At 40.9% G+C, this 26533-nt stretch overlaps 1 protein-coding gene across 3 annotated transcripts in view; it reads left to right on the forward strand.

Annotated features, from left to right (window-relative positions):
- Lrrk2 (leucine rich repeat kinase 2) overlaps positions 1-26533 on the forward strand; it is a 136873-nt gene that overhangs the window by 39051 nt on the left and 71289 nt on the right. For all 3 annotated transcript variants that reach the window (XM_076911930.1, XM_034517385.2, XM_076911929.1), the window contains exons 15-25: positions 5555-5699; positions 6205-6344; positions 8486-8614; positions 8688-8858; positions 14229-14487; positions 16805-16993; positions 19577-19695; positions 22209-22278; positions 22728-22948; positions 24342-24592; positions 24857-25005. In XM_076911930.1, coding sequence (XP_076768045.1) covers positions 5555-5699; positions 6205-6344; positions 8486-8614; positions 8688-8858; positions 14229-14487; positions 16805-16993; positions 19577-19695; positions 22209-22278; positions 22728-22948; positions 24342-24592; positions 24857-25005 — 1843 coding nt within the window. The remainder of the gene's footprint in view (positions 1-5554; positions 5700-6204; positions 6345-8485; positions 8615-8687; positions 8859-14228; positions 14488-16804; positions 16994-19576; positions 19696-22208; positions 22279-22727; positions 22949-24341; positions 24593-24856; positions 25006-26533) is intronic.

The raw sequence follows: 26533 nt of genomic DNA on the forward strand, positions 1-26533 counted from the left end.
AAACCATGCATGACCCCTTAAGGAATTGCACCCCCTTCCCTGTGGAGTTTGCTTGAGTAGCAGTGAGAAGAGTCTGCTGCAGGCTCAGCTTGAGCTGCATGACCCACTAAAGAAGCCATTCCAGCGACTCACTGCGAGTCTTCTGAAAGAAGGTTGTAGATTGTAGGTAAGAGGGTGTTTCTAATTAATGTCTTAATGCACCCTTCTAGTGATACATCCAAAGCTTACACTTGGAAAACATTTGCCAGGTGGGAACTAATAAGTTAATCTTGATTCATATTTGGACAGTAATAGTAAAGACTATTTTTAAGATGCAATATTAGGTAAATGAATGCAAGTCCATGGTAGGCTTATAAAATATCATACATAGATGATCTATCTATCTATCTATCCATCTATCTATCTATCTATCTAGTATAATCATATTACATATGATTACTTCTTGGCAAATTCACATGTGTGTTCAAAACAGACTCTTATTTTTAGTTTTTTAGATACGTTAGGTCTTGTCACTTGTGATCACACAAAAGCAATTCTGTTGTTATGTAGACAGTCACAGACTTCCTGTTACAACTTATTAGTTAGTTGCTAAGCTAGACCTGTAAAGGTTAAAGGTTAAAGAAAGTCAACGCTTCAAAAACCAATTCATAAGTAAAAATTCGGTAGAGGTGGAGATATTAAACATGAGGGCTAAGGAGAGCTCTAAGACAGTGAAGGTACCAGTCTCCACGTCTATGATGATCTTGGTGCAATCTCTGGGACACAGCTAGTTTGAGGAGAGTACTCACTACCACAAGTGGTGCTCTGGTTTCTGTGTGGGAGGTGTGTACCCATACGCTCACACAAATGCACTTATGCATGCACATGCACATAAATAAACAATGCAATGATTTAAAAAAAGGTATTACACATAAGGAGAGTCACATTATACCTGGCTTATGATGCATGTATTTAGTTTGGAGGCAGAACTAAATACATGGTTCGTGAAGTTTGGTGTCAAAAGAAATTACAGTTTCCCTGGCTTGAAAATATCAAGTATTTTAAGACAATGTCAGCAGAATGTGGAACCACATTCTTGAAGTATTTTAAGACAAAGACAGTGGAATGGAAAACCACTTCAAGTCCACATTTCTCCTTCCTTGACGAAGTTTAAACAAGATTTTACATTATCTACTCAAAAGTGTGTACCTCACTTTTCCCACTGATGTGTAGAGATGTGTATAATGTACCTATGCCATAAGATTTGTGATAATTATATATTAGCATACTTAAATTTATTCTTTCACTCTTTTACTTAATTACATCGTATTTAAAATTTTAATATAATATATAATTTAAAATTATTTCTTGAGTTTATAATTACATCATTTCCCCCTTTTTGTCTTTCCAGATTTTTCCGCATACCCCTCTTTGTTCTATTCCAAATTCATGGCCCCCTTTAAAATTAGTTGTTATTAAATGCAAATGTATACATACATATGTATTCCTAGACAGAGCCTGCTCAGTCTGTATGCTGTTACTTGCATGTTTTCAGGGTTGACCCTGTGGTAGTGGATGAGCGTTTGGTAGGCTCTTCCCTGGGAAAGACCACCCCTCCAACTCTTAGTGTTTCTCAGTTATTTGAAAAATTCTTAGAGGCAAGTGTGGGCAGTTTTTGTCCTTCCATGTGGTGGCTGCTGTGGTGTGATGCAGCTGTGCTAATGCACTGATGTTACCTGTGAAGATAGCTTTTAGAAAGGACTTTTGTGTAGTTTGGAGTTGCAGGAAGAGATAAAGAAGACGGGCAAACGAATGGCTTTAAAGTTTGACTATAGAAATCAAGGAGTTGGAGGGCAGCAATTAAGTCGTTAGGGAACTTTTTGTCTTTGAGTTCTTTTAATTCAGAGTCATTAAGAGAGAAGTCTGATTATATAAAATTAAAGGGTAGCAAGAATGTGGAGGTAGTAGGTGTAGACGTTACTATTAATAAATTCAGAAGGAAAGGAAAGAGGATACTTTGCTTGCCTCAGGTCGTGTTTTCTTTCTGATGAGAGTCTCAGCCTGGTTCCCACTGTCAGTCCGGGTTGATTGCATGGGCAGATCCTAATAGCATGGCATCATGAGGGCAGTGTTAGAAAACAGGATACTGAGATGACACTGAAAATCTTTCCTTGTTCACATGGGGAGACCACGTTCCTATATCTGCAAAAATCCCTTACCACTTTTGAGTTGATATTCTTCTAGTCTTTATTTGTAGTCTTCAGATTCACAGAATATAACACATAACTGTTTGACTGCAAAATAATGTGACATTATTACTCAGAGAGAGAGAGAGTTAGGTGCTAATAATGTTGACAAACAGAATTCCCAAGAAGGGGAAGATAAGTGTCTTGATTAAGTGATATAGGACATAATGACAAACTGAGAAGCTAGAGGCAGAGGACAAGGCACAGGAGAAGAAGCTAATTACACCCCCATACCCTGTGGGGAGCCAAATGCTAGAGCATGGAGATCATGGAGGAGCAGATGATAGACAATCCAAGGCTAGAGGTAGGGAGCTGAGGCCATGTAGGCTCATCAGAGCTTGTGATTATCTCAGCATTGTCCTCGAGCAGTGGTGGGGTGGGGGTTTCAGATTTGGAAAGGTAGATACCATGAAATCAGTGTTTGCATGATGTATCTGTGTGAAATTCATTCCCAAGAAAGATGCTGTGATAATCTTTGGAAGCAATGTTGTACATTGAATTTCACATTGTTGTAGAGGTTGGAGATTATGGTCCAAGTGTATGTGTATATGTGTATATGTGTACATGTGTATACAAGATATGTGTATGTGTATGCACCAGTGCCTTTGAAAGAGGAAGTGTAGGGATATGGTTGTCAGTGTATATGCTGCCCATTTCTTCTCAAATAGTAGCTTGTCCTTGAAAAAGAACTGCATTCCATCAGGATATCCATATATTTCAAATTAGTAGAGGAAACCCCTATTAAAGAAAAGATGTAGTAATTTGAATTTAGGTCTCTAAGACATTCCAGGGCTAGGCCTGCTACGTGAATTGTGTGTTATAAGCTTATCTGCACATCTTTGAAGCTCAGCAAACCTATTACTTGACAAACTTTAAGGGAAGATAAGAAATCAAGCCCACAAGACACGTGGGGTCAAGCTCACTTAGAGATTCCTGTGGTGAGAGACAGCACACTGGTTACATTTCCTGATGGCTTTGCAACAAAATATCCCTGGTTTAGTTTCATTTCTTATTCTTTTTTTAAAAAAAAAATTTCCACTTTTGAGAAATATCTACATTTTAAAATACTTTGTATTGGTTCTTTGTGAATTTCACAACATGCACCCCAGCCACACTCATTTCCCCTTTCCTTGTATATGTGTGTTCCCTACCCTTGCAGCCTCCCCCATAATAGAAGAAAAAACACTCGCTGTAGAAACTGTAGTGTGTCATAGTGTGTCCCACAGTGTACATACCCCTTTGTCCACAATTCTTTGTTTGCAAATATTTTTTTATTTCCATTCTGTGAGGGCTCAATCTCTCTAATCCCAGTGAACCCAGTCTCTTTTAGAAATGATTCATTTTGCAGAGAATAAGTTACAAGTGCCAACTTCCTATCTTATGTATATCTACGGCATGTTTTCTATACCAGCATGGACTGAAGAAGTTGTTATTTCTCCAATGCACATTTGACAATGCTACCAATATGGACAATTAGATTATTGTGCAATGTGTGTATTCAGTGCAATACTTGACCCAGAACAAGCACTTGGAGTTTAAAATATTTACTCTTGATACATATAATTAATTAGTAATGTAGAAGGCAGAAAAAAGGATAGTAATTTGTCCATCCCCTTGTCCCTTGTCACCAATGGCAGGCAGGAGAGCTGGCCCTGAGATCATCAAAGCAGGAAAGCTGGCCCTACCTCTCACCTGCTGAAGCCCTAGGGAGAGCAGGCCCTTCACCTCACCTGGGAACCTTAGTAGAGCTTGCCTTGGAAGCAAGGGTTGTGGGTGAGCCAACCCCAAGGGAGAATGTGGGCAAGTTAGCCCTGCTTCCCTCCCCTCCCTTTTGGCCTCTCGGTTCGTAGCTGGTGAGCGAATTGGTCCCATTAGAGGTCATTGTAGCAGGAGAGCTGTGTCTACTCCTTGCCTACTGCAGTACTTGGGAAAGCAGGCCCTGAACCTCATCTGCCTCAGCTAACTCTGTATAGAAGGTGTGTAGATGAGCAGGCCTGAAGGTTACAAGCATGAAAGAACTGGCCCCTGTCACTTGTCTGCCATGCAGATGCTTGAGTAGGGAAGAGATGTCCCTTCACACCCTGCTCCTTGGCACCAGTGGCAAGCAGAAGAGCTGGCCCAAGGACATCAGAACATGAGAGGTGGCCCTGTCCCTCACCTGATACAGAACTAGGGAGACGAGGCCCTGCACCTTGCCTGGGTGGACACAGTAGAACCGGCCCTGGATTTGGGGAGTGTAGGTGAGCTGGCCTGAGGGTGAGAGTGTGGCAGAGCTGGCCCTGCTGCTTGTATGCTTGGTGGTGGCACAGACAAAGGAGAGACACTGTTCTTCCTTTCCTTGTCCCTTGCCATCTATGGCAAGCAGAAGATCTGGTCCAGGGTCGTGAGAATGAGAGGACTGGCCATACTCCTAACTGATTGCAACATTTAAGAGAGTGGGCCATGGTCCTTGCCTGGGCAGGAGGGTAGAGCTGGCCCTGGTAGCAGGGATTCCTGGTGAGCTGGCCCCAGGGGCATGAGAATGGGAGAGCCAGAAGGCTGACCAGCTCAGATATCTCTGAGGCCCAATCAAAGGCCTTGAATTGGCCCATCCCGTCATCTACCCAATGGATGAACTGATGGACTACGTGAAGGGGAAAGTACTACAGATCCTAAACCACAGTATCTTCATGACACAGGACAACAACAGGCTAAGAGGAGCCCCAGTGAGGTTCCAGTACTGATAGAGTAGCAGAAGCTAGAGTCCTTGTACCAGACCAACGAGTCATTGCAATGAACATTTGCAAGCAAAGAAGTGTGGACAAAGGGCTAGACTGTGGGACACACTGTGACACACTACAGCTTCCACAATGAGATTTTTTTTCTCCCTTGATGAGGAGGTTGCAAAAGTGGATGGCAGGTATGAGGGGAGGGAGAGATGAGTGAGATTAGGGTACATGATGTGAAATTCACAAAGAATCAATAAAAAGTTTTTTTTAAAAGATACTAATTTGTATTTGACCACATCATTTATGTTTTGTTCTTGAGGCTGGGTCTCATATATCCCAGACTACCTCCAAACTATTTAACTGAGGGTGACCTTAAAGTTTTGGTCCTTCTACCTCCATCTCCCAAGTACTGGGTTTACAGTTGTATACCACATGCCTTTTTTTTGATGCTGTAGTGGGGATCAAACCTTGGGCTTTTCATGGTAGTCAACCACTGTACTGTCTAAGCTGCATCCCCAGATGTTGAGTTATGCTTTACCATTCTGTAACTGGTTTTAATGGAGGCATGTATTCAAACCTTTCTTACAACAGTAAATATTCTTAAAACTCTTTTGATTTTAGTTCATTGGGAATCCTGGGATTCAGAAATGTGGATTGAAAGTAATCTCTTCTCTCACACATCTTCCTGATGCCATAGAGACATTATCCCTGCACGGTGCAGTTGACTCAGTCCTCCACACCTTACAGATGTATCCAGATGACCAAGGTTGGTACATATGGAGCTTGGGACGACAGCTTATTGTCTTAGTCAGGGTTTCTATTCCTGCACAAAACATCATGGCGAAGAAGCAAGTTGGGGAGGAACGGGCTTATTCAGCTTACACTTTCCAAATTGCTGTTCATCACAAAATCAGGACTGGAACTTACATAGGTTAGGAACCTGGAGGCAGGAGCTGATGTAGAAGCTATGGAGGAATTGCTTCCTCTGGCTTGTTCAGCTTGCTTTATGGAACTCAGGACTACCAGCCCAGGGATGGCACTACTCACAATGGACCCTCCCACCCTCGATCACTAATTGAGAAAATGCCTGACAGCTGGATCTCATGGAGGCATTTCCCCAGGGGAGGCTTCTTTTTCTGTGATAACTCCCGCTTGTGTCAAGTTGGCACACAAAACCAGCTAGTACACTTATTAACTGGATTTTTTTTTATTCCTTCCTTCAGTTTTGAGGTTAAAAGAATTACCAGTGTTATTTTTCTCTTTTATTTTAGAAATTCAGTGTCTGGGCTTACACCTTATGGGGTGCTTGATGACAAAGAAGAATTTCTGCATAGGGACAGGGCACCTCCTGGCAAAAATTCTGGTTTCCACTTTGCAGCGATTTAAAGATGTTGCTGAGGTCCAGAATACAGTGAGTACACTCAAGAGAACTGGGAGCTTATGCAATCACCCTCTCGTACTCCTGCAATTCTCATTATACATCAACAAGATATTCTAGTTAATTAAAATCGTTTATCATTTTGTAGTATCTTAATTATAGAAGGTGCAGAAAACTGTATTGCCTATAAAGATCCAGCATTCATTATTAGATCTGAAAAATCCATGTGTTTGTTTGCCTTCTGTTCTTCTCATAAGAATGATAAAAACATTCCAGTAGCTGATACTTTGGTTTGTGCTTAGATTTGGGGCAAATACAAGTTATTATTATTCTAAAGATGGCTGCCCTCCATGGCTTTTCATGAACTGCTTTTGCCTCTAGCAATTTGGCTTCTTGACGTTTTCTTCCTAAAATAAAGATTTGAAATAAATCTCACCAAGCTTTATTGAAAGCAGACATATAATAATTGTCTTTATGAGGACTGCAAGATCATATAAGGTTGATTCATCAAGAAATAAGAAAAATGGTTGCAGGGCGGTGGTGGCACACGCCTTTAATCCCAGCACTTGGGAGGCAGAGGCAGGCAGATTTCTGAGTTCGAGGCCAGCCTGGTCTACAGAGTGAGTTCCAGGACAGCCAGGGCTACACAGAGAAACCCTGTCTCAAAAACCAACCAACCAACCAACCAACCAACCAAACAAACAAACAAACAAAGAAAAATGGTTACTTGGTGTGTAGACACACAAAGCTTTAGCTATTTTGGAAGCTGAGAAAGGAAAATTACTTCAGCCCAGGAGTTTGAGGCTTGTCAAGTTGTGAGACTGCTTCATTTTTCGAATGTTAGCCAAATGAGTACTTCAAAACTTCTGTTTGGATTTTTCATAATCAAGTTTGAATCTGAAGTTTTTTCTTAACTGTCAAAATTAGCCGTACCAAGTTAATCAATAAAAATATCTAGGCTATAGCCACTGCACAAACGTTTTCAGTAAATCACATATGCAGGTAAAGTGTTTTCTTTATTGTAAAGTACTGAAGACCCTGCCTTCTTAGCTCAGAGCAGGAGTGCATTTTAAAATCGGTGTTTTGGGAAGCGCTTTACTCTAAACTGATTAAAGCCATAGCAGAATTGATTAAAAGTCATCTAAGGGAAAGAAACAACTGTGGTCTGGGGCTCCAGTTAGTATGAATTAATTCGTTGAATGTGAATTTTCAAATCTCCACAGCAGAGGCTATAAAAGCCCAACTGGGAAGCTCACTAAGCCTCCTGCCCTATTTTATCAGGCCAGTGCAGAGCTGAAAATGGTTCCTTCAAACCTCCAGTCTCAGCTCTGCTATTCCACTTGCATGTCTAGAACTTCTTGTGAGGCTTTAGGCGACATACTTCTCAGAACCTCACAAATTAAATAGACTCGAGTATCTGTATTTGTAGAACTCAGAATCTTAAGACAGCAAAGTCATCTTGCTGCATAGACAGATTGTTTGATGTTGCTGTAGAGGGTAGGCTGATCTTTTGTGAGTCTACTCTGGGTCTTTTAACACTAAAGCTGTTCGTGGAAAGGACCCTTCCTTGAAGCACTGAATAGACCGAGAGGCCTGGTCAGCCTTGGCAAGCTTGAGACTCTTCTAAGAAGCAATGTTGCTGCTTGTATGAAACCTGCCGCAAGGACACACCCTTAATTTTGCCTTCAGACAATTGTGCTGAACAACAGTGAGATCAGGAGGACTTGCTTGCCTCTGAGGTAGAAGTGTATGTAGGAGCTAACATGAAAAGGTGGGAGAAGTGCTGGACTCCATGACTACTGTGCCTCCTGGTGTCAGGATTGTCCACTTTGCATTCAGATGCCACCAGCTGTTCTAATCCTGAGCAGCATCTAGCTTACCTCCTACAGGTCTGGTTTCACAAAGGAACCTTTAATGGCCAAATTTGAGAGGATTAAGCATTTGAGGATGGTTTTACCAGCTAGAGTTTTTTTCTTATCCTTAATATATTTCTTAGTAACAAGAGAGAGAGAGACATTTGTGATTATTTCAAGGTTTACAGCTGTCAAGTTCAAGTCCAAGTCTCTCGAGCAAGTGGAGTCTTAAATATCATATAGTAACTGTTGTATATTGTTGAACTATTTTTTGCCTTAATTGATTATATCATTCACTATTATCTTTGCTTGCACTTTCAGGGATTGCAGACAATCTTGTCAATCCTTGAACTGTCAGTATCTTTCTCCAAGCTGCTAGTGCACTATTCATTCGATGTGGTGATATTTCATCAGATGTCTTCCAGTGCTGTAGAACAAAAGGATGAAAAGGTATGACCTTGCTGCCTGTGGGCTAAGCCCGGTCCCTCCAGCTGCTTCTCATTCTCATCCCTGTTCTTTCTAGTTCCTCAACTTATGTTGCAAGTGCTTTGCCAAAGTGGCTGTGGATGATGAGGTGAAAACCACGATGCTAGAGAGGGCCTGCGATCAGAATAACAGCATCATGGTTGAGTGTTTGCTCCTCCTGGGAGCTGATGCCAATCAAGTGAAGGGGGCAACTTCCTTAATCTATCAGGTAAATATCCCAGTCCTCACTTTTGTTTGTCTCTGTTATTACTCTTCTCTCTACTCTTCGATGTTGTTCCCTCATTAATAAAAAAAGATTTATTGAAAGATAATATACAATTTGCGTGTTTAAAGTATATAATTCAGCCATAAAAGACTGAGACAGGAGGATCGCCAGTGAGTTTGAAGTCAGCTAGAGCAATACAATGACACAGCGAGAGCCCAACTTTGAATGGAAGTTACAAGGCTGTGTGCTTGTGTTTGTGTAAAGTTGAACTGGTATTGCTGGAGTCAATGCTAGAACATGTTCATCACTGCACAGTTAAATCTCATATTCAGCAGCCCAGTTCCCATTTTTTTCCCCCTGGACATTTGTGTACGCTTCTCTCTTCAGCTCCTGGAAACCACTTGCTTATTTTGTCTTTATGTATTCATCTATTCAAAATGTTTAGAATCATGAGCTCATGGTTATGTATTGGTGACTGGCAATTTCCCATCACTTCCTATGCAGCAAGCCCCCAACCAGCAGTGTTTCTATTCCCAGCCCTACACTATCAACTTTGTATTCCAGGGTATGTGACATGGCGTGCTATTTTCTCCCTTTGCTCACCTGATTCCCCTCATTTGTTGGTCTGGAGTTTCATTCATATTGTGATTCGGTGACAAGGTTATGGTAAATGAGACTGAGTAACCTTCCATTTTGTAAACACGTCATCTTCATCCACTCATGTTTTAGTGGGCCTCTAGATATATGGCCTATCTCTATTAGAGTGAAAATTTCTAAACATGGAGTGTAAATATTTTTCAACATTTCATTTCCTTTGGACATATATTCAGTAATGAGTTTATTGAATCATATGATAGTTCTGCTAGGTTTTAGGGTTGTCTGCTTACTTGTTGATTTGTGAGTCTTACTATAAAGGGCTGACTGGCCTAGAACTTACTATGAAGACCAGGGTGGGCTCAAATTCACAGAGACCAGCCTGACTCTACCTCCTGGTGCTCGCTTAAAAGCACTCGCCACCACAACACCTGGATCCTACTTTTAGGTTTTATTTTTTGACACTTCTGCATGGTTTTCCACAAGGGTTAAACTAACTACATTCTCACAGTTTTTATTTTCTTTTTCCACACCCTTGAGAGAAATTTTTACTTTTGCCTTTTGATTATCATTTTTACCATCTGAAGTGACTTCTCACTGTGGTTCTGATTGAACTATTCTACTGATCACTCATGGTAAACTCCGTTTCTCCTCTCTTCTAGGCAGCTTAATGTGGCCTCTGAGGAAAGATCAAAGCTAAACGGATGCTGTGGGTGTTTTCAATCTAATGCTTCATTTGCTTGCTTATCTTCTTGTTGGGGTGTGAGAAACTCTAAATATGGCTCTTGCTTTGCATCTTCACAGACTTTGCTTTCCAATTGTCCTCCACACAACACACAAGTCTATTGTTGGAACCTATCTCTCTTCATGTTTTTATTTTCTCTGCTGTTGTATTAATTTTTCCTGGGAAGATGCAACACATATCCATTCACTCCAGACAGGTCATTAATAATAGATCAAAGTACTATGCCATCAAAGTCTAACTTGGCAAGCTAATGAGCTTAGTACATATGGTGGACAGGGTCCACATGTAGAATCATCTGGAGTTGGAATTGTTGAATTCTAGAAGAAATGATTAAGGGGCACAGAAGGCTGAGGGTAGCAGAGGAACTAAGGGCAGAGCAATTGTGTCAGAGACAGGAGTGTCTGGACGGCACAAGTTTTTATTGTGTCTTCTCTATGAAAGATATATTTTTTAAATGGTCTTCTCTTGGTTTGTTTAAATCAGAAGGAAGGCATTAGGGAGTAAAGACAGATTTAACAGTATTTTTTATGAATGTCCTTAAGGTTGGTCACAATGAATAATTAAGTATCTTTGGAGACCCCAGAAATATAGCTTGGTAGAGATTAGTGGGCCTGTTTTCTATGTGGGTCAAAACACATTTGATTTTACAGTACATTTTTGTTTGTGGTCAGTTGATGTGATGGTTTGTATATGCTTGGCCCAGGGAGTGGTGCTATTAGTAGGTATGGCCTTGTTGGAGTAAGTGTGTCACTGTGGCCATGGGCTTTAAGACCCTTATCCTAGCTGCCTGGAAGTCAGTATCCTGTTAGCAGCCTTCAGATGAACATGCAGAACTCTCAGCTCCTCCTGCACCATGCCTGCCTGGATGCTGCCATGTTCCTACCTTGATGATAATGGACTGAATTTTTGATCTTGTAAGCCAGTCCCAATTAAATGTTGTCCTTATAAGAGTTTCCTTGGTCATGGTATCTGTTCACAGCAATAAAAGGCTAACTAAGAGAGTTGACAAATGGACCATTCTTTAAGTTACTGTCTTAGGTCTTTTTCCACCCTCATCCTTTGCTAGGCCAATACCCACAGATTAGACCAATAAGAAGAGGGTTTTGTGAATTGCCCTATACATAGGTCTTTCTCAAAGTATATTCATGGGTTAGTGCTAGTGGTATGTCCTATCCTTGAGCGTAAACAAGTAATTAGGCATGGTAAGGGGATCAGAAAAAGAAACAGTTTGATTGGCTAGTTCATAAGATGTAAATTCTTTAAATAGTTGTAACATGTAAGAGGCTGCATGGTAAGAAATCAAAAAGGAATGTATTCTAGGGCATTGTTCATGTCAAAAGACAGAAGTAGGTTCATCTATGGCAATATCTGGTACAGTGATTTCACCTTGGAGACAGTAAGCGAGCTCTCCTGCATGGATCCAGCCTAAGAACAGGGCACATTTGAAGAGCTACAGCCCAGGGTAGGAGATGCTGTACAGCATCCTAATCGATCATGGCTTACTGAACCCTCAGCTGCAGGAGCAAGGAGATCTTATGGGTAAAATATAAGAACCCTTGCCTGGAGGGGCGGGTGGCCCCTCGAGGAAAGTCTGCAGGGTCAGTTAATCCTCTAGGAAAGTTCAGCAAGGTGTGATTGGATCAGGAAAACATCCAATAAAACAATGCCTCTCAATGACATTTTTAAATATAAGTCACAGGACCAAACAGTAGGTTTTAGGGATGGGGATGGGAGGGACTGGACTTGAGAAAAAGGCACTGCAGAAAATTGTCTTCCAGGTGAGATTTGCTACTACCTTGACAACAAAATTGATTCAGTAGTTTCAGACCAAGTGGGGTGTCTGAGGGAAGAGAGGTCCTGCACTGTGAGCAGTCGGCTTAGAATGTGACCTGTGCTATGTGACTGTGATCTGGTGCCTGGTTGTGGGTAGTGTGGGTATGGATGGCATGATTGTGAGAGGTGTGGAGGGAAAGAGCACAGGGGCTAGGCATGACCTGTCACTCTTCACAGTAGCTTGAAGGGTGTGGGTTTGAATAGGCATCTGTGTAGCACATTGCTTTCCCTGTTCTTCTCAGTCTTTCTTCCTGGACAATGAAAGCACGTATCTGATCACTCTCTTCCTTCAAAGTCCAATAAAAAATATTTCTTAAATTCTTCCCTATACAGCCAAACCTGAGACAAAGATAAAGTTTTACTTCTGTAGGTCCATGAGAGTTTGTCTTTCTATTATATTTTAGGGTTTAAATTTAAATCCCCAAATATTTTATATTGCACACTATAATAGAAGTGTATGGTGTTCATCTTTACATTGTCCAGGATGTTGAATTCATAGAACTTTATGAATTTTTTGACTCTTACATCGGAGTCTTAAACAAACATTTGTTGATAGGGCACCAATAGCTGACCAAGGAACATCGCCATCTAAGTCTAGCCTGCAAACCAAAGAGCTTACTGAAGTTATTTATAGAAACATGAGTAACTCAAAGACAGCTGCATTATGGGAAAGCTCACCCTAGCATGGGTGATGACCCATGAAAGCTATATTCCTGAAGCTTCCAGCCCAACACAAAGGAAGATCCACAGAGAGTCTTCTCATCCCAGATGTTGTCCACTATTGGGTACAGCCTTGGGGAGGGACCTTGTACAATGTATAGCTTTCTGGGCTTCTGAGATTCCTAGATCTTCCAAGGCTGGGCAGCTTCTTGAGTCCCATGAGTATCCTCTCTTCCTTGAGGAGGGTATATTTTAACATGGGTTAGGGATCTATGCAACAAGTATGAGTGCAGTAGATGTTCACAAAAGTGTACTAGCCTAGGTTAATAGAAAAAGGGTTTTGTGGACCTGTTTAGAAGTAGTTTCTTGGAGGTGATTCCACTCTTCATTGTCAGGATACTAGCAGTTCAATAGCAAATACCGAACACGAATAAGTAGTGGTGGCACCATCTTTCGGAAACAGCAAGGCTGCGCAGAAACAGTTGGTACCAGTCGGTGGAGGTGGCCTGAATACCACGAGAAGTTCATTGGAGGATTCTCTGTAAGAAGTGAAGACCAATGAAGATCAGTGAAGCTTTGCACGGAGTAGCAATGCAAGAGCATCCTCTCACTGTTTGTGGAATTCCATAGATTTTCTTTCTAAACATCAGACACCCTCTCAAGTGTTCAGAAAAACTTCACATACCCTCTCACAAAACAGCTTCCAGAAAAACATCATGTGACACAAACAAATTGTTAAAGAAACCAGAAATGTCCATTGTAAAAGATGATGAAGTGTCTTCAAGCCATTGACTGGCAGCTGCAAGATTATTAGATTTATGCTAGTCTTATATCTGTGGCAATAATTTCATTTTATTTCACCTGTCTATTGTAAGAATTAGTTTTGCCTTATTTCATTTAATTTCAACTTAAATTTGAGGTATGAAATGTAGCAGGAAATTTTCCCCAAAAGTTGGGAGGAGCTAAGGTGGCAGGAGTAAGGAGGGGAAGAGGAGGAGTGGGGGAGCAGAGATGTAGGAGGATGGACATCCATGCTTGTATGGGGAGCAGTCCTGGGTAACAACTTATATCTAGGTTAGTTAATTGGGAAATACCTCTAATTGTGTGAGCATCTTGTTTATTGAGCATTACCAAACATATAAAGCCTTTGGTTAATCATTAAGCATTAGAGTCTCACTCTCTACTGGTGGATGGTGGGATGGTTTGGGTTCAGCCCAGCCTTGCGAAGACAGCGTGGAAGATTGGCAGAGCCATCTCCCTCGATGGTGTCTTGTGGGTGTTTCTGGCCTGCTGTTTCTAGCTGTGGTGCGTGTGTGGCCTCTGGCAGCTAATAGCTGTGGCACACACATGGCCTCTGGCCAGGGAACATGGTGGCAGAGCTAAGCAGAGCCGCTACTACATAGATGGTTGGCCAGTCCAGCGGCCTTCATTAAATATTACCACAACAATGAAGATTGACCATAGCAAGCTCTATTTTTTTGTGTAGCCAAAAAGAGGAAATTCAAGTTGTCCTGTCCACTTCCTCTTCTTTGTAAAACTAGGTATGTGAGAAAGAGAGCAGTCCTAAGTTGGTGGAACTGTTGCTTAATGGTGGATGCCGTGAACAAGATGTACGGAAAGCTCTAACAGTAAGCATTCAAAAGGGCGACAGCCAGGTCATCAGCTTACTCCTGAGGAGACTTGCCCTGGATCTGGCCAACAACAGCATTTGCCTTGGAGGATTTTGCATAGGAAAAATTGATCCTTCTTGGCTTGGTCCTTTATTTCCAGATAAGTCATCTAATTTAAGAAAGCAAACAAGTAAGTACCAATAAAGAATGTCTTGTGTAACTCTTACTTTAAGTATAGTCAATAACATTGTTTGGAACCTAGGACTTAGCTGCATGGTACACAGACACTAGCCCACTTATCTGCTACAAGAACTCAGTCATCATGGTAGATAGTTGTATCTGTTCTTTTCACAATCTTTTTAGTAGATTATAAGCATGGTGAAATCAAAGTTAGTTTTGTCTACTGTTGGAATCTTAATATCTATGCTACTGCTTTGCATATAATATATGACCACTGGATATTTATAAATTTGCAAGGATGAGTCGGTAGTAAGTGATACAGAAAGCACATGTTATGCAGCAAGCACTTCATGTATCAACAGTAATTAAAATAGTTCTCCCTGAGGACGTTCCTTCTGCATTATCTTTAGATGCTTTCAATTCATGTGCTTTTAAATTTTTTAAATCTAATATATGCAATATTTAATGTGTATAGGGAAAGATACTCTTTTACTTATGATGTGTTCTTAGATATCCAGGATACAGATTTTTATGCATGAGAATATACATCAAAACTATTAATAAATAATTTAAAAAGATTAGGGAGAAGAGGGAAATACTAAAAAAAAAAAAAAAAAAAAAAAAAAGGGAAACTCATCCAGTGAATCCTTTGCTGTCACATAGGGGAAGCATGCAGCAAACTTAAATCTGGATGAAAATGTACCAGAGAGGTTCCGACAGGGGGACTGTGAGACCAGCCTGGGCAGTATAGTATGAATCTGGTCAAGAATAGATTACAAATTTCATATTATAATGGTGTTTTGATTGCTGAAAATTCCACTGGGTTGTGTTAATCACACTAATGTGAAAATAGAACACTATATTGGAAAATAATTCTACAAATGATGCCTTTCCTCCTCCCTCTCTTTCCGTTCCCTCCTCTCCCTCCTCTCCTCCCTCCTCTTCCATCTTCTCTTTTCTCCCCCCATCTTTCTACCTTCTTCTCTTCAGGGTGTCTCTATGCAGTCCATGCTGACAGTAACTCTCTAAGTAGAGCAGGCTGAATTTGAACCCATGCTGACAGTAACTCTCTAAGTAGAGCAGGCTGAATTCGAACTTGGAGGAAAATCCACCACTACCTTCTGAGCTCTGGGGTTATAGATATGAGTCACTTTGCTCATCTTTGTTCTCTGATTACTGACAGAATGGGGTTGTGACCCTGGATGGAGATTTAGTACTCCTTTAGTTTCATGTGAAGATCTCACTGTGGCAAGTCTTGATGTAATTTTGAAAACGTTAATGTCACTTGTCTGGAAGATAAAATCACGATACCCTTGGTTGTTTGTCTAGAGGGAAATTTTGAATTCATAACATTGAAATATTTCTCAGGTTTAATTTGGCTGACTCACATATTGTATTTATAATGTGAGCCATGAAAGCAATGTTTGAAGAAATCTTCTAGGGTTCCTGTAGATCAATGGCACCTGCCAGCACATTTCTTCTTGGTATAAAATAAGTATAATATGTAATGAAAAATTGAGAAGCACATTGTCTTAGGATTGAAATTCATCATAAGCAACTTGAGGAGGAGAGGGTTTATTTTTATTGAAGCCTGTCAGAGGCAAGAGCTGATTCAGAGGACTTTACTGTCTGACTCCTCATGCCTTGTCCAGCTTGCTTTTATATAGCACAAGCTCAGGAATGGCATGACCCACAGTAGGCTGACCTTCCATATCAATCCCTAATTAACAAAATGCCCTGCAGGCTTTTCTACAGCCCAATCACACTGAGGCAGTTTTTAAGTTGAGGTTCTCTTCTTTTAGAATGACTCTAACTTGTGTCAAGTTGGCATAAAATTAGCCAGCACAGGTGTTAAAATTCTATCACAAGAGCCACTGAACAAATTTTATGTATTACGTAGTTTAACATTGTCAGAAGATTTCATAAGCATGGTGTTATTTAATTTTCTATAATCCTGTTCTGAACATGGCATCTGCATGTTCGAGGTAAGCTGATTTGTCCTTAGAGGGCTTAACCAGCTTTTTGTGGGATCACGCATGTCTGTCTGGCTTTACAATCCCAACTCTTGTCTTAGTTAAGTTAATTTCATGACTGAAAATGGTCATTATACCTAAGCCTCATATAGCTGCAGCAGAAATACTAAAATTGGAATGTAACAGAGAAGATTCCATGACAAATATACACTATTATTGTATACAGTAAAGTGATTCTGCAAGGAAAAAATATTTTAAAGGCATCAGATATGTATAAAGAGCTTGAGAAAGGGATGTTTATGCTGTATAATTACTGATTTCTAAGTTAACAAACCGGTTGATTTATTTTTTTAGACACAGGATCTCTCCTAGCGAGAAAAGTGCTCCGGTATCAGATGAGAAATACCCTTCAAGAAGGCGTGGCCTCAGGCAGTGACGGCAACTTCTCTGAAGATGCATTGGCAAAGTTTGGTGAATGGACCTTCATTCCCGACTCTTCTATGGACAATGTGTTTGGCCAGAGTGATGATCTGGATAGCGAAGGTAACAGCTCCACTATGGCTCATGTCTGCATGCTGGCATTGAACACTGAGAACTCACACTGAAATCTTGCTTTAACTCATTTGAGAGAATAGGTAAAAATTTAAATCAGTAGCTCAAGAAACTGTCCCATGCATCCCAGTGTGAATCAGAGAACCTGGGCATGTACATGCTTACAGTGAGGTAACTCTCACCCCAGAGTTGCTGTCCATGCCCTGACACCACTATTTTTTTTTTTTTTTTTTTTTTTGGCTCTGTCATTTTCGTAACCTTTATAAGTTAATGATGCCAGCCTTTCAGGGTTACAGGTAGAAAATCAAGAAATTCTAAGAAAAAGGTCTGGACCGTACTTGGAAAGTTAGTTCTTAACTTTATTATGGGTTAAGCAATGTTACTATTTTAATTACTCACTTGACATAAAACTTTTGAAATTGATAAATAAGAGATACAATGGTAGAAGTTACCGTTTAATTCAATTCAGTTTGTTTAAAATTGGGTTTAGGGGACATGTTAAATTTTGCTCATTGTGTGTGTGTGTGTGTACAAAGTGACAGGCTTCACCATGACATTTGAATACGTTTGTATCTCTGTACTTTGCTCATGCCTTGACTAGTCCACTTACTTCCATACATACCTACCTTCTTATTTGGGTGATGTATCCATTAGTTTATTGGGTGTACATGGCACAGTGCATGTATGGAGGTCAGAGAAACATCTGCAAGAGTCATTTCTTTCCTCTTGCCATGTGGTTTCTGGGTTCTGATCTCAGGTCGTCAGGCTTGGTAGCAGGCATCTTCACTCAGTCATTTTTTTTTCAACTCTTTTATTTAAAAATGTAATAAAATAATTTATACTATAGAATGAGTTAAACTTAATGTTGAGCCAGTGGGTTTATATCAAGATATATATTATATATTATGAACTTGATATTTTTGTGTTGAATTTATAGTTTACTTCAGGTACCTATAGAATTTATTCTTTTCTCCAAGCTAAAAAGTAGCACAAATAGTTCACTATTTATCTTTGAAAGCTATGACTTTTGTTTGGCTTTATTTTTGAAAACTCATAATTTCTGTCATTCTCCTCCTCCTCCTCCTCCTCCTCCTCCTCCTCCTCCTCCTCCTCCTCCTCCTCCTTCTTCTTCCTCCTCTTCCTCCTCCTCCTCCTCCTCCTTCTTCTTCCTCCTCTTCCTCCTCCTCCTCCTCCTTCTTCTTCCTCCTCCTCCTCCTCCTCCTCCTCTTCTTCTTCTTCCTCCTCCTCCTCCTCCTCCTCCTCCTCCTTCCTCCTCCTCCTCCTCCTCCTTCTTCTTCCTCCTCCTCCTCCTCCTCCTCCTCCTCCTTCCTCCTCCTCCTCCTCCTCCTCCTCCTCCTCTTCTTCTTCTTCTTCTTCTTCCTCCTCCTCCTCCTCCTCCTCCTCCTCCTCCTCCTCCTTCCTCCTCCTCCTCCTCCTCCTCCTCCTCCTCCTCCTCCTCCTCCTCCTCTTCTTCTTCTTCTTTCTCCTCCTCCTCCTCCTCCTCCTCCTCCTCCTCCTCCTCCTCCTCCTCCTCCTCCTTCTTCTTCTTCTTCTTCTTCTTCTCTCTCTCTCTCTCTCTCTCTCTCTCTCTCTCTCTCTCTCTCTCTGTCTTTCTCTTAAGAGAATTATCACTAGTCATAAGTACAGCTCAATGATACATAGATTCCTGCCTATACCAATCATAGGTCTAGGTCAATGATATGAGCTTATATAAAATACATGAAACATAAGGCATTGGGATCAGCTCTCAATCCTGCTAAAGACAAGCAAATTCCATTTAACCCCGAAGTATGAAATCCAAATGAGTTATATTCAAGACTGTAATATGCCTAATAATTTAAGGTATACTTTCAATATTTAAAGCCAACTTTAAAAATCTATGAGAAGGCGTTGAGAAATGGAAAACCCGTTGGCCCCACTTTTCTGCTTCCTTTCTTTGCTCTCTGTGCTGTGTTTACTATAATATGGTGACTATTGATTTTTATTGAGTTATTCCTTCTGAGCCCTGAACAAGTGTGAGCCAGGGATCTGCTCATCCTTAGTCAGCACTCAATGTTGACTCTACCACAGGTGTTCAATCAGCAACCTGAAGGAAGCAAAGACTCATTGAGTTTTAACTGAAACACCAACATCGTTTACCAATTTATTCTCAGGTTCAAAGGGAAATATGAAGTTCCTTGTGTGTGTGCATGTGTGTATGTTGTATGCACCGACGTGTTTCCACGGAGGTATTAGGTATGTATGAGGTATACATAAGACTCATTGCCTTATTTCTTGGCAGCAGGATATCCCACTGAGCTTGGAACTTAGCTTTCCCGCTAGGCTAGAAGCCGACGAGTCCCATCAAATTCTCTTGTGTCTGCCCCCTCCCCTCAGTGCTGGGGTTACACATGTGCTCAGGACCACATGACTTGTGGCTCCCAGCTTTCATGGGTCTTGTGCGTGTGTGAAAAGCACTCTTTACCACCGAGCCGGTGCAATTTCCATTAATGAAAATATTCCGACTTCTGTGACTGACTGAAGATGCTCAGATCTACTTCCTCACGTTGCTGTTACTCTTCGATTCTAAAACAGGCAGCGAGAGCTCATTTCTCGTGAAGAAGAAGTCCAATTCAATTAGTGTAGGAGAAGTTTACAGAGACCTGGCTCTGCAGCGCTGCTCACCAAATACCCAGAGGCATTCCAATTCACTGGTAAGTTGCATGGTGTGTACATTAAATGTTTGGTCCTGACATTCCCTTGATGACTGAGCTCCTGTAAAGCTAGGTGTGATTGGCAGGGTGTTAACTGTTACAAAAAAGGAACACACATGAAGACAAATTAATTTATAACTTATCTTAGCTTCAACACACGTGTACACTAGCATTTTTTAAATGGAAGAAGACTTACACATTTCCATGAGAAGCTTGATACTGAGAGTTACAGTATTTTTAGGTTTACCTTGAAAGGTTTTTGTTTGTTTGTTTTTTTTCGAGACAGGGTTTCTCTATGTAGCCCTGGCTGTCCTGGAACCCACTCTGTAGACCAGGCTGGCCTCAAACTCAGAAATCCACCTGCCTCTGCTTCCCAAGTGCTGGGATTAAAGGCATGCGGCACCTCTGCCTGGCTTACCTTGAAAGATTGACTTGTGCTTGAAGGTTGATCATAATGCAGAGAATTAAACATTTAAAAATGTCTTTTTGTTATGGAAGAAGTCCTTAGTTTTCCTTTATTGTATATATTTATTGTATACATTTAAGGCACATAATATGAAATGATTATTACAATAAAGTAAATTGACACATCCACCTCACATAATTTACTGTCCTGCTAGCACTGGCAAAAGCACCTTAGATTCCCTTTATCTGACAAAGCCTTTTGTTTGTTATCTTCTTAAGACTTTTTAAATGTCCAAACATATGGTGTCATCAGATTTAATCTTTCTCATCTGTGCTTGTGAGGATTTTATTTTGGTTTTTGAAGATGGCACTACATGCTATATACTTTCAAAGCCCCTCCTCCTGAGCATACACCCGGATGTTAGTGAACACAGCCATGCTCCCCTGCTGTACAACAGAGACACCTTTCTCCTGTTTCTCCCAGTTTGCACCATTGGCTCAGCTTGCCTTTCTTTGCCAGACTCCCTACTTTCCCTACGTCTGGCAGACTCTATTTAATTTCCTTATTTATTCTCCTTATTGACAGCTGTATATATAAATATAATGAACATTAGTCATTTTCACCCCCTATTACCTTTCCCTCTCTCTCCTGCTAAAACTCTTCTCCCTCATGACCTCCCCTCCTACTTTCATGCCTTTTGTGTGTGTGTGTGTGAGAGAGAGAGAGAGAGAGAGAGAGAGACAGAGACAGAGACAGAGACAGAGACAGAGACAGAGACAGAGACAGAGAGACAGAGAGAGACTGAGAGAGACTGAGAGGGCTGCTTCCAGTAGCCTGGTAGGATGATGGTCAACCTATCAGTGGTTGCAGCATTGAAGGAGGTTACACCCTTCCTCCAGTCACCATTAATAATCAGTAGTCCCCCAGGGAGGGGCGGAGCCTCACGAGCCCTTCCATGATGCAATGTTGGCAGGTTCAGTTTTGTGCCCGCCTTATGTGGTCAACCATAGCACAGTGTTCAAAGTGCAATGGCTGCATCTGACCAAGAAGAAGTCCCTTTGAAACAAACTTCCCCACCCTTTGTTCTTTCTGCCCTCTCTCCAAGACACTGCCTGAGCCTTGGAGAGGGTGGATGTAGTTGCCCCGTCTAGGGCAGGGCACTCTATCATCTCATATTCCCAGTGCTTTGTTAAGTCTAATTAGTCACCACTTGCTGCAAAAAGAAGCTTCTAGATGTTCAGCAGGCAAAGGGACCCATTGGACGCTCCTGCTGACAGCAGTCCCTGCAAGTCACAGCAAGGTGGGAGGGGACAGCCACCCTCACACAGCTGTCCTCTGACCTCCACACACGTGCCCAGGCATGTGAATCCCATCCAACATATATCACACGAAATTCATAAATAGAAAAAGAAGGTTATCTGAAGAAAGCTGAGCTGTATGGCTATAAACATGTCTATTTTTCCTTTCTATAAGCCTATTGAGGTATCCCCACCCCAAGCTTTGGTCAGTGTCTAATATATATGTATCTTATCGTGCCTAGTAAATAATGTGCCAATTGAAAATAGAATCAAACAAACAAACAAAAACAAGTTATTTTTGCTTACCTTATTTTGAGCTCACATGAAGATGAATACAGCGAGTGATTGTAGCCAAATAGAATAAATTAGGCCCCAAGATTTGTATACAACAGTCGTAATTTCCTTTAGTAGTTACAAATTTACTTCAGTTGGTTGACGGAGTTGATTGTGTAAAGCTTTCTGCCTCAACTTCTGCCTTTCAGTTTCTTTATACTTAAAACTAAGGCATAGTCTGCTGATGCTTCTGAAAGCACAGCATTCAGAAGGCCAGGTCTGGAGTGTCCTGAGTTCTAGGCCAATCTTATAAGTACTTAAGACAAAGGGTAAACAGTTAAAACAGAAGACATTTGAGCAGTAATATGAAGAGTTTCCTTTTATCTTCATTTTTGAGCTCTCTGTTCTTGCCTATTTCTTTCTGCAGTAATTTCATTTCTTAGTTGCTTCTATATAGAAATGTTCTCTTCTCAAAATAAAAAAAAATGATATAACAAATGAGAGTAACTGTATTTAATTCATTATTTATTTAATAGGGCCCTGTTTTTGATCATGAAGATTTACTGAGACGAAAAAGAAAAATATTGTCTTCAGATGAGTCTCTCAGTAAGTACGGGGAAACGATTTTAGTTACATAGGTATTTGGGGCAGAATCTGTTGTTTTGTTTAATTTGCTTTGATTACTTAATTTTATTTTTAAAATTTGTGCTGCCTACTTGAACTTACACAGCTTTCATATGCATTCACCTAATGATCAAAGAGGCTACTGAGATCTACTTTTTATGACTGTTATCAGACTCGCATTTTTATGAGTTTTCTGAAATTCAAATTACGTTTCCCACATCCCCATTCTTCATTTTCATCTGTAGTTCTGTCTCCATACCACCAGTTAAATACTTGTATTCGCTCTGCATTCTAACCACTAGAGGGCACACTCCACAGTTTGGTGGTTTTGCAGAGCCTGCCTCCTGAGGTGAAGAGGGCTCAGTCCAGTTTCACAGGTTCATTCAAGAGTTCACTTACATTTCAGTCTTTTGTTGTTTGGGGGTGGAAAGGGTCCTCAAGGCTGCAGTCCCATGTGAGGCAATCAGACAGCTCTTCTTCCCTGGCTTCTGAGAGAGAACACATCGCGTCGTTAGACCTTTCTGCCAACGAACTGAAAGATATCGATGCTCTGAGTCAGAAGTGCTGCTGCCTCAGTAGCCACCTGGAACATCTCACCAAGCTGGAGCTTCACCAGAATTCACTCACGAGCTTCCCACAGCAGCTGTGTGAGGTAAAGTCTGTTTGCCTTGTGACTTCCAAGACCCTACGGGGCACCACATGACCCTCCCGAAGGACAGACATTAGAGAGTTCCTCTTGGAGTGGTTTTTCGGAGAGCAAGCTCAGATTTGAATTCTCTTCTCCTTTCCCCATGACTTCTGTAGTTTCCCTTGCAAAGGGCGCTTGCTCTGTATTTATTGAACAGTACAGGAAGCTTCCCACGGGGAAGGAAGACGGTTCGTTTCGAGAAATCTATAAGAGTTGTACAAGGAATGAAGCATTACTGACTCTCAATGACCCCACTGACCCTGATAACAAGTAGTACTGCAAACAGACTTATCAACCCATAGCCACTCGGCTTCCAACTTCTATGGTAGATATTTGTTTTATAAAGTTTATTTTAACATATGCCCTATTTCTGGCATTTGTTACCACAATATACATATATACTAAGGCAGTACTCTTGGGTTAGGGGTATGGAAAAGTACATAATTCAAGATTATAACTATGCTTTGGCTGTAAAAGCTGATTTTATGGGAAATCCAAGGCAAGGAAAGTTAGTTGTTCTACTGCTCCCTTAAAAGCCCAGTTCTCAAACCTGTGGGTGGTGACCCCTTTTGGGGGTCAAATGACCCTTTCACGTGGGTCGCATATCAGATGTCCTGCATATCAGATATTTACATTACAATTCATAAGAGTAGCAAAAATTACAGTTATGGAGTAGCACTGAAAACTGGAGTTACTACAACATGAACTGTATTAAAGGGTCTTAGCATCAGGAAGGTTTATACAAACAGGCAGAAAACACCATAGGATAGAAGTCTTGAGTGTTAAGTGATCTCAAGATGCATTACTAACTCTGGCTGTGAGCACCAGCCAAAGTTCCATTCTTAGAATGTAAGAAATTTTTATAATAGTGTATCACTACAATTAAGTCTATCTTTTAGATTTGGGGCAACAACTACCCCATTACTTTGGATTTTACACAGCTATCTAGACACTGCCTTTCAGAAATTCTTATACACTTTAATATGAATCACCCCACCAGAAAGCCTGCTTCTGATAGGCTTAACCATGCATGTTGGATAGCATTGCAGTAGCCGTGATTCCATCTTGCAGTTTGCAGAAGTAATTTCTATGAATAAGCTGAATTGAGGTCTCGAATTTACATTTATGAGCCTGCTTTTGACAGTTGCTTATGGAATTTTTCTTGTTTTAATTTACACCATCACAGGAATTATTGGCCTAGTAAGCATCCTGAGGTTCTGGTGAGCATTGCAGTTTCAATTAAAAAAAAAAAATTCCAGATGGTTCCAGTTAACCAATGTTAGGAAAACCAGAACTGGCTTTTTGGAGTTATCTCTCAAATACTCAGCATGGACTATTTAATTGTTTTTCTTCCCAGACCCTGAAGTGTTTGACACATTTGGATTTGCACAGTAACAAATTCACCTCATTTCCCTCCTTCATGTTGAAAATGCCAAGTATCACCAACCTAGATGTCTCTCGGAATGACATTGGACCAACAGTAGCTTTAGATCCTGCAGTGAAGTGTCCAAGCCTCAAACAGTTTAACCTGTCCTACAACCAGCTCTCCTCCATCCCAGAGAACCTTGCCCAAGTGGTGGAGAAACTTGAGCAGCTCCTACTGGAAGGGTAAGAACGGACTCATTAAGCAGCAAGGAAAATCACATTGCACTGAACTTAACAGGGATGGGAAGAGCTGGCGCTATTTCTATAGCACTGGGTTTGAAGTAAGCATGGCAGAGGGTGACTTTGGTTGATAATTAAGGCAATATTGTCGCTTGGAATCCTCACAATTAATTTTAAGAGCCATACTTGGAGCATAAATTGATTTCATACCTTTAAATCCCACTAGCACTCACATTTTTAATCCTTGGTTCTGTGTTTTCCAACTAGAAATAAAATATCTGGGATTTGCTCTCCGTTGAGCCTGAAGGAACTGAAGATTTTAAATCTTAGTAAAAACCACATTCCCTCCCTACCTGAAGACTTTCTTGAGGCTTGTCCTAAAGTAGAGAGCTTCAGTGCCCGCATGAATTTTCTTGGTAAGTGTTGAGTGCTGATTTCACCATTACCAGGCCTTTAAGGGGTCGACACGGATCACAGATAGGTGTTTTAGGAGGGAAGTTACAGGTGGTGTTTCAGTTAAAATATTCTGAAGTTCTACAAGCCACCTTGGCAGGTTGAAGATGAAGTGACTTGGAAAGGTTTGGAGAAATGAATGTAGACATGCATTTAAGTAAGGGAGGATCAGGGGACTTTGATCCCACTTATAAGACATTCTGGGAAAGATAAAATTGTGGGTCCAGTCAACAGAGTCATAGTTACCATGGTCTAGGGAAAAGAATAAGAAGATTAGAGGGAGACCATTTGATACAGTGATGATGGACAGATGTCCTCTTTGTCAAACCACAGGGAATGACCTCAAAGTAAATGTTTTGGCGACACTGCTGTATCAATATTGATCCTTTGTTACATCTGAACTAATGCTGACTTGGTAACAGGAGAAAGATGTGTGGGGAGGCAGGGGCAGGGGGACAGGAACTTGGGCCTTTCCACCCACATTTTCTATAAAACTTAAACTGTTTAAAATTTTATCTTCATGGGGTTGGAGAGATGGCTCAGCATTAAGAGCCCTGACTGTTCTTCCAGAGGTCCTGAGTTCAATTTCTAGCAACCACATGGTGGCTCACAACCATCCATAATAGGATCTGACAGTGTACTCATGCTTAAAAAAAATACTTTCAAAATTGTCTGTAGTTTCAAAAATTATTAGTTTACTGCTATTATCATAGGAAAAGAAGTTATAGTCTCACAGCTTGCAAATAATTGTCACGCTTTTGTTCATTTTTTTTTAATCTCTTGAACTAAAGAGTTCTGTGACTGCCTACGTGCACATGTGAACATTCTCAATACTATTGAATAGCAGAATAGACTTTAAAATGAATTATTTAATTTAAATGTAATTGAATTATTTATTCCCCCTCTTTCTCCTCCCTTCAACCCCTCCCATATTCCCATGTCTCTCCTATTCTCTAGTTATATTATTACATATATATGCAAATAAACATGCAAATGCAAGCTGCTGAGTCTGTTTAGTGTTGCTTGCATGTATATGTTTCTAGGGTTGGCTACATGGCATAGGATAGCACCTAGGAAGGACTAATTCTTCCTCTCAACAGTTGTTAACTGCTTGGAGCTCTTCACATACAGGTAGGGCCCCATGAGACTGCTCTCCTCTATGTTGAGATGTGAACTGGCTTTGAAATAGTCCAGGCTCTGTTCAGGCAGCTGTGTGGTTGACATTTCATGGGTGTAGCTTCTCTGCCATATCTATAAGACACAGTCCTGCATCAGACTTCCTGAACCACTGGCTCTTAGTCTTTCAGCCCCTGCTTCTGAACTATTCTCTGAACCTTTAACATAGGGGTTCTACTGTAGATGTATCACCGTGGACTTGGTAGCCCCATGGTCAATATTTACTTGCATTTTAACTACTGTGGCATTCTTTGACTATCTTTGTCTGGTGCAAAACGAATTTTCTTTGATGAGGGATGAGAGTAAACGTATCTG

This window comes from Arvicanthis niloticus, chromosome 13 (genome assembly GCF_011762505.2).
Source record: "Arvicanthis niloticus isolate mArvNil1 chromosome 13, mArvNil1.pat.X, whole genome shotgun sequence".
NCBI classification, from domain to species: domain Eukaryota; kingdom Metazoa; phylum Chordata; class Mammalia; order Rodentia; family Muridae; genus Arvicanthis; species Arvicanthis niloticus.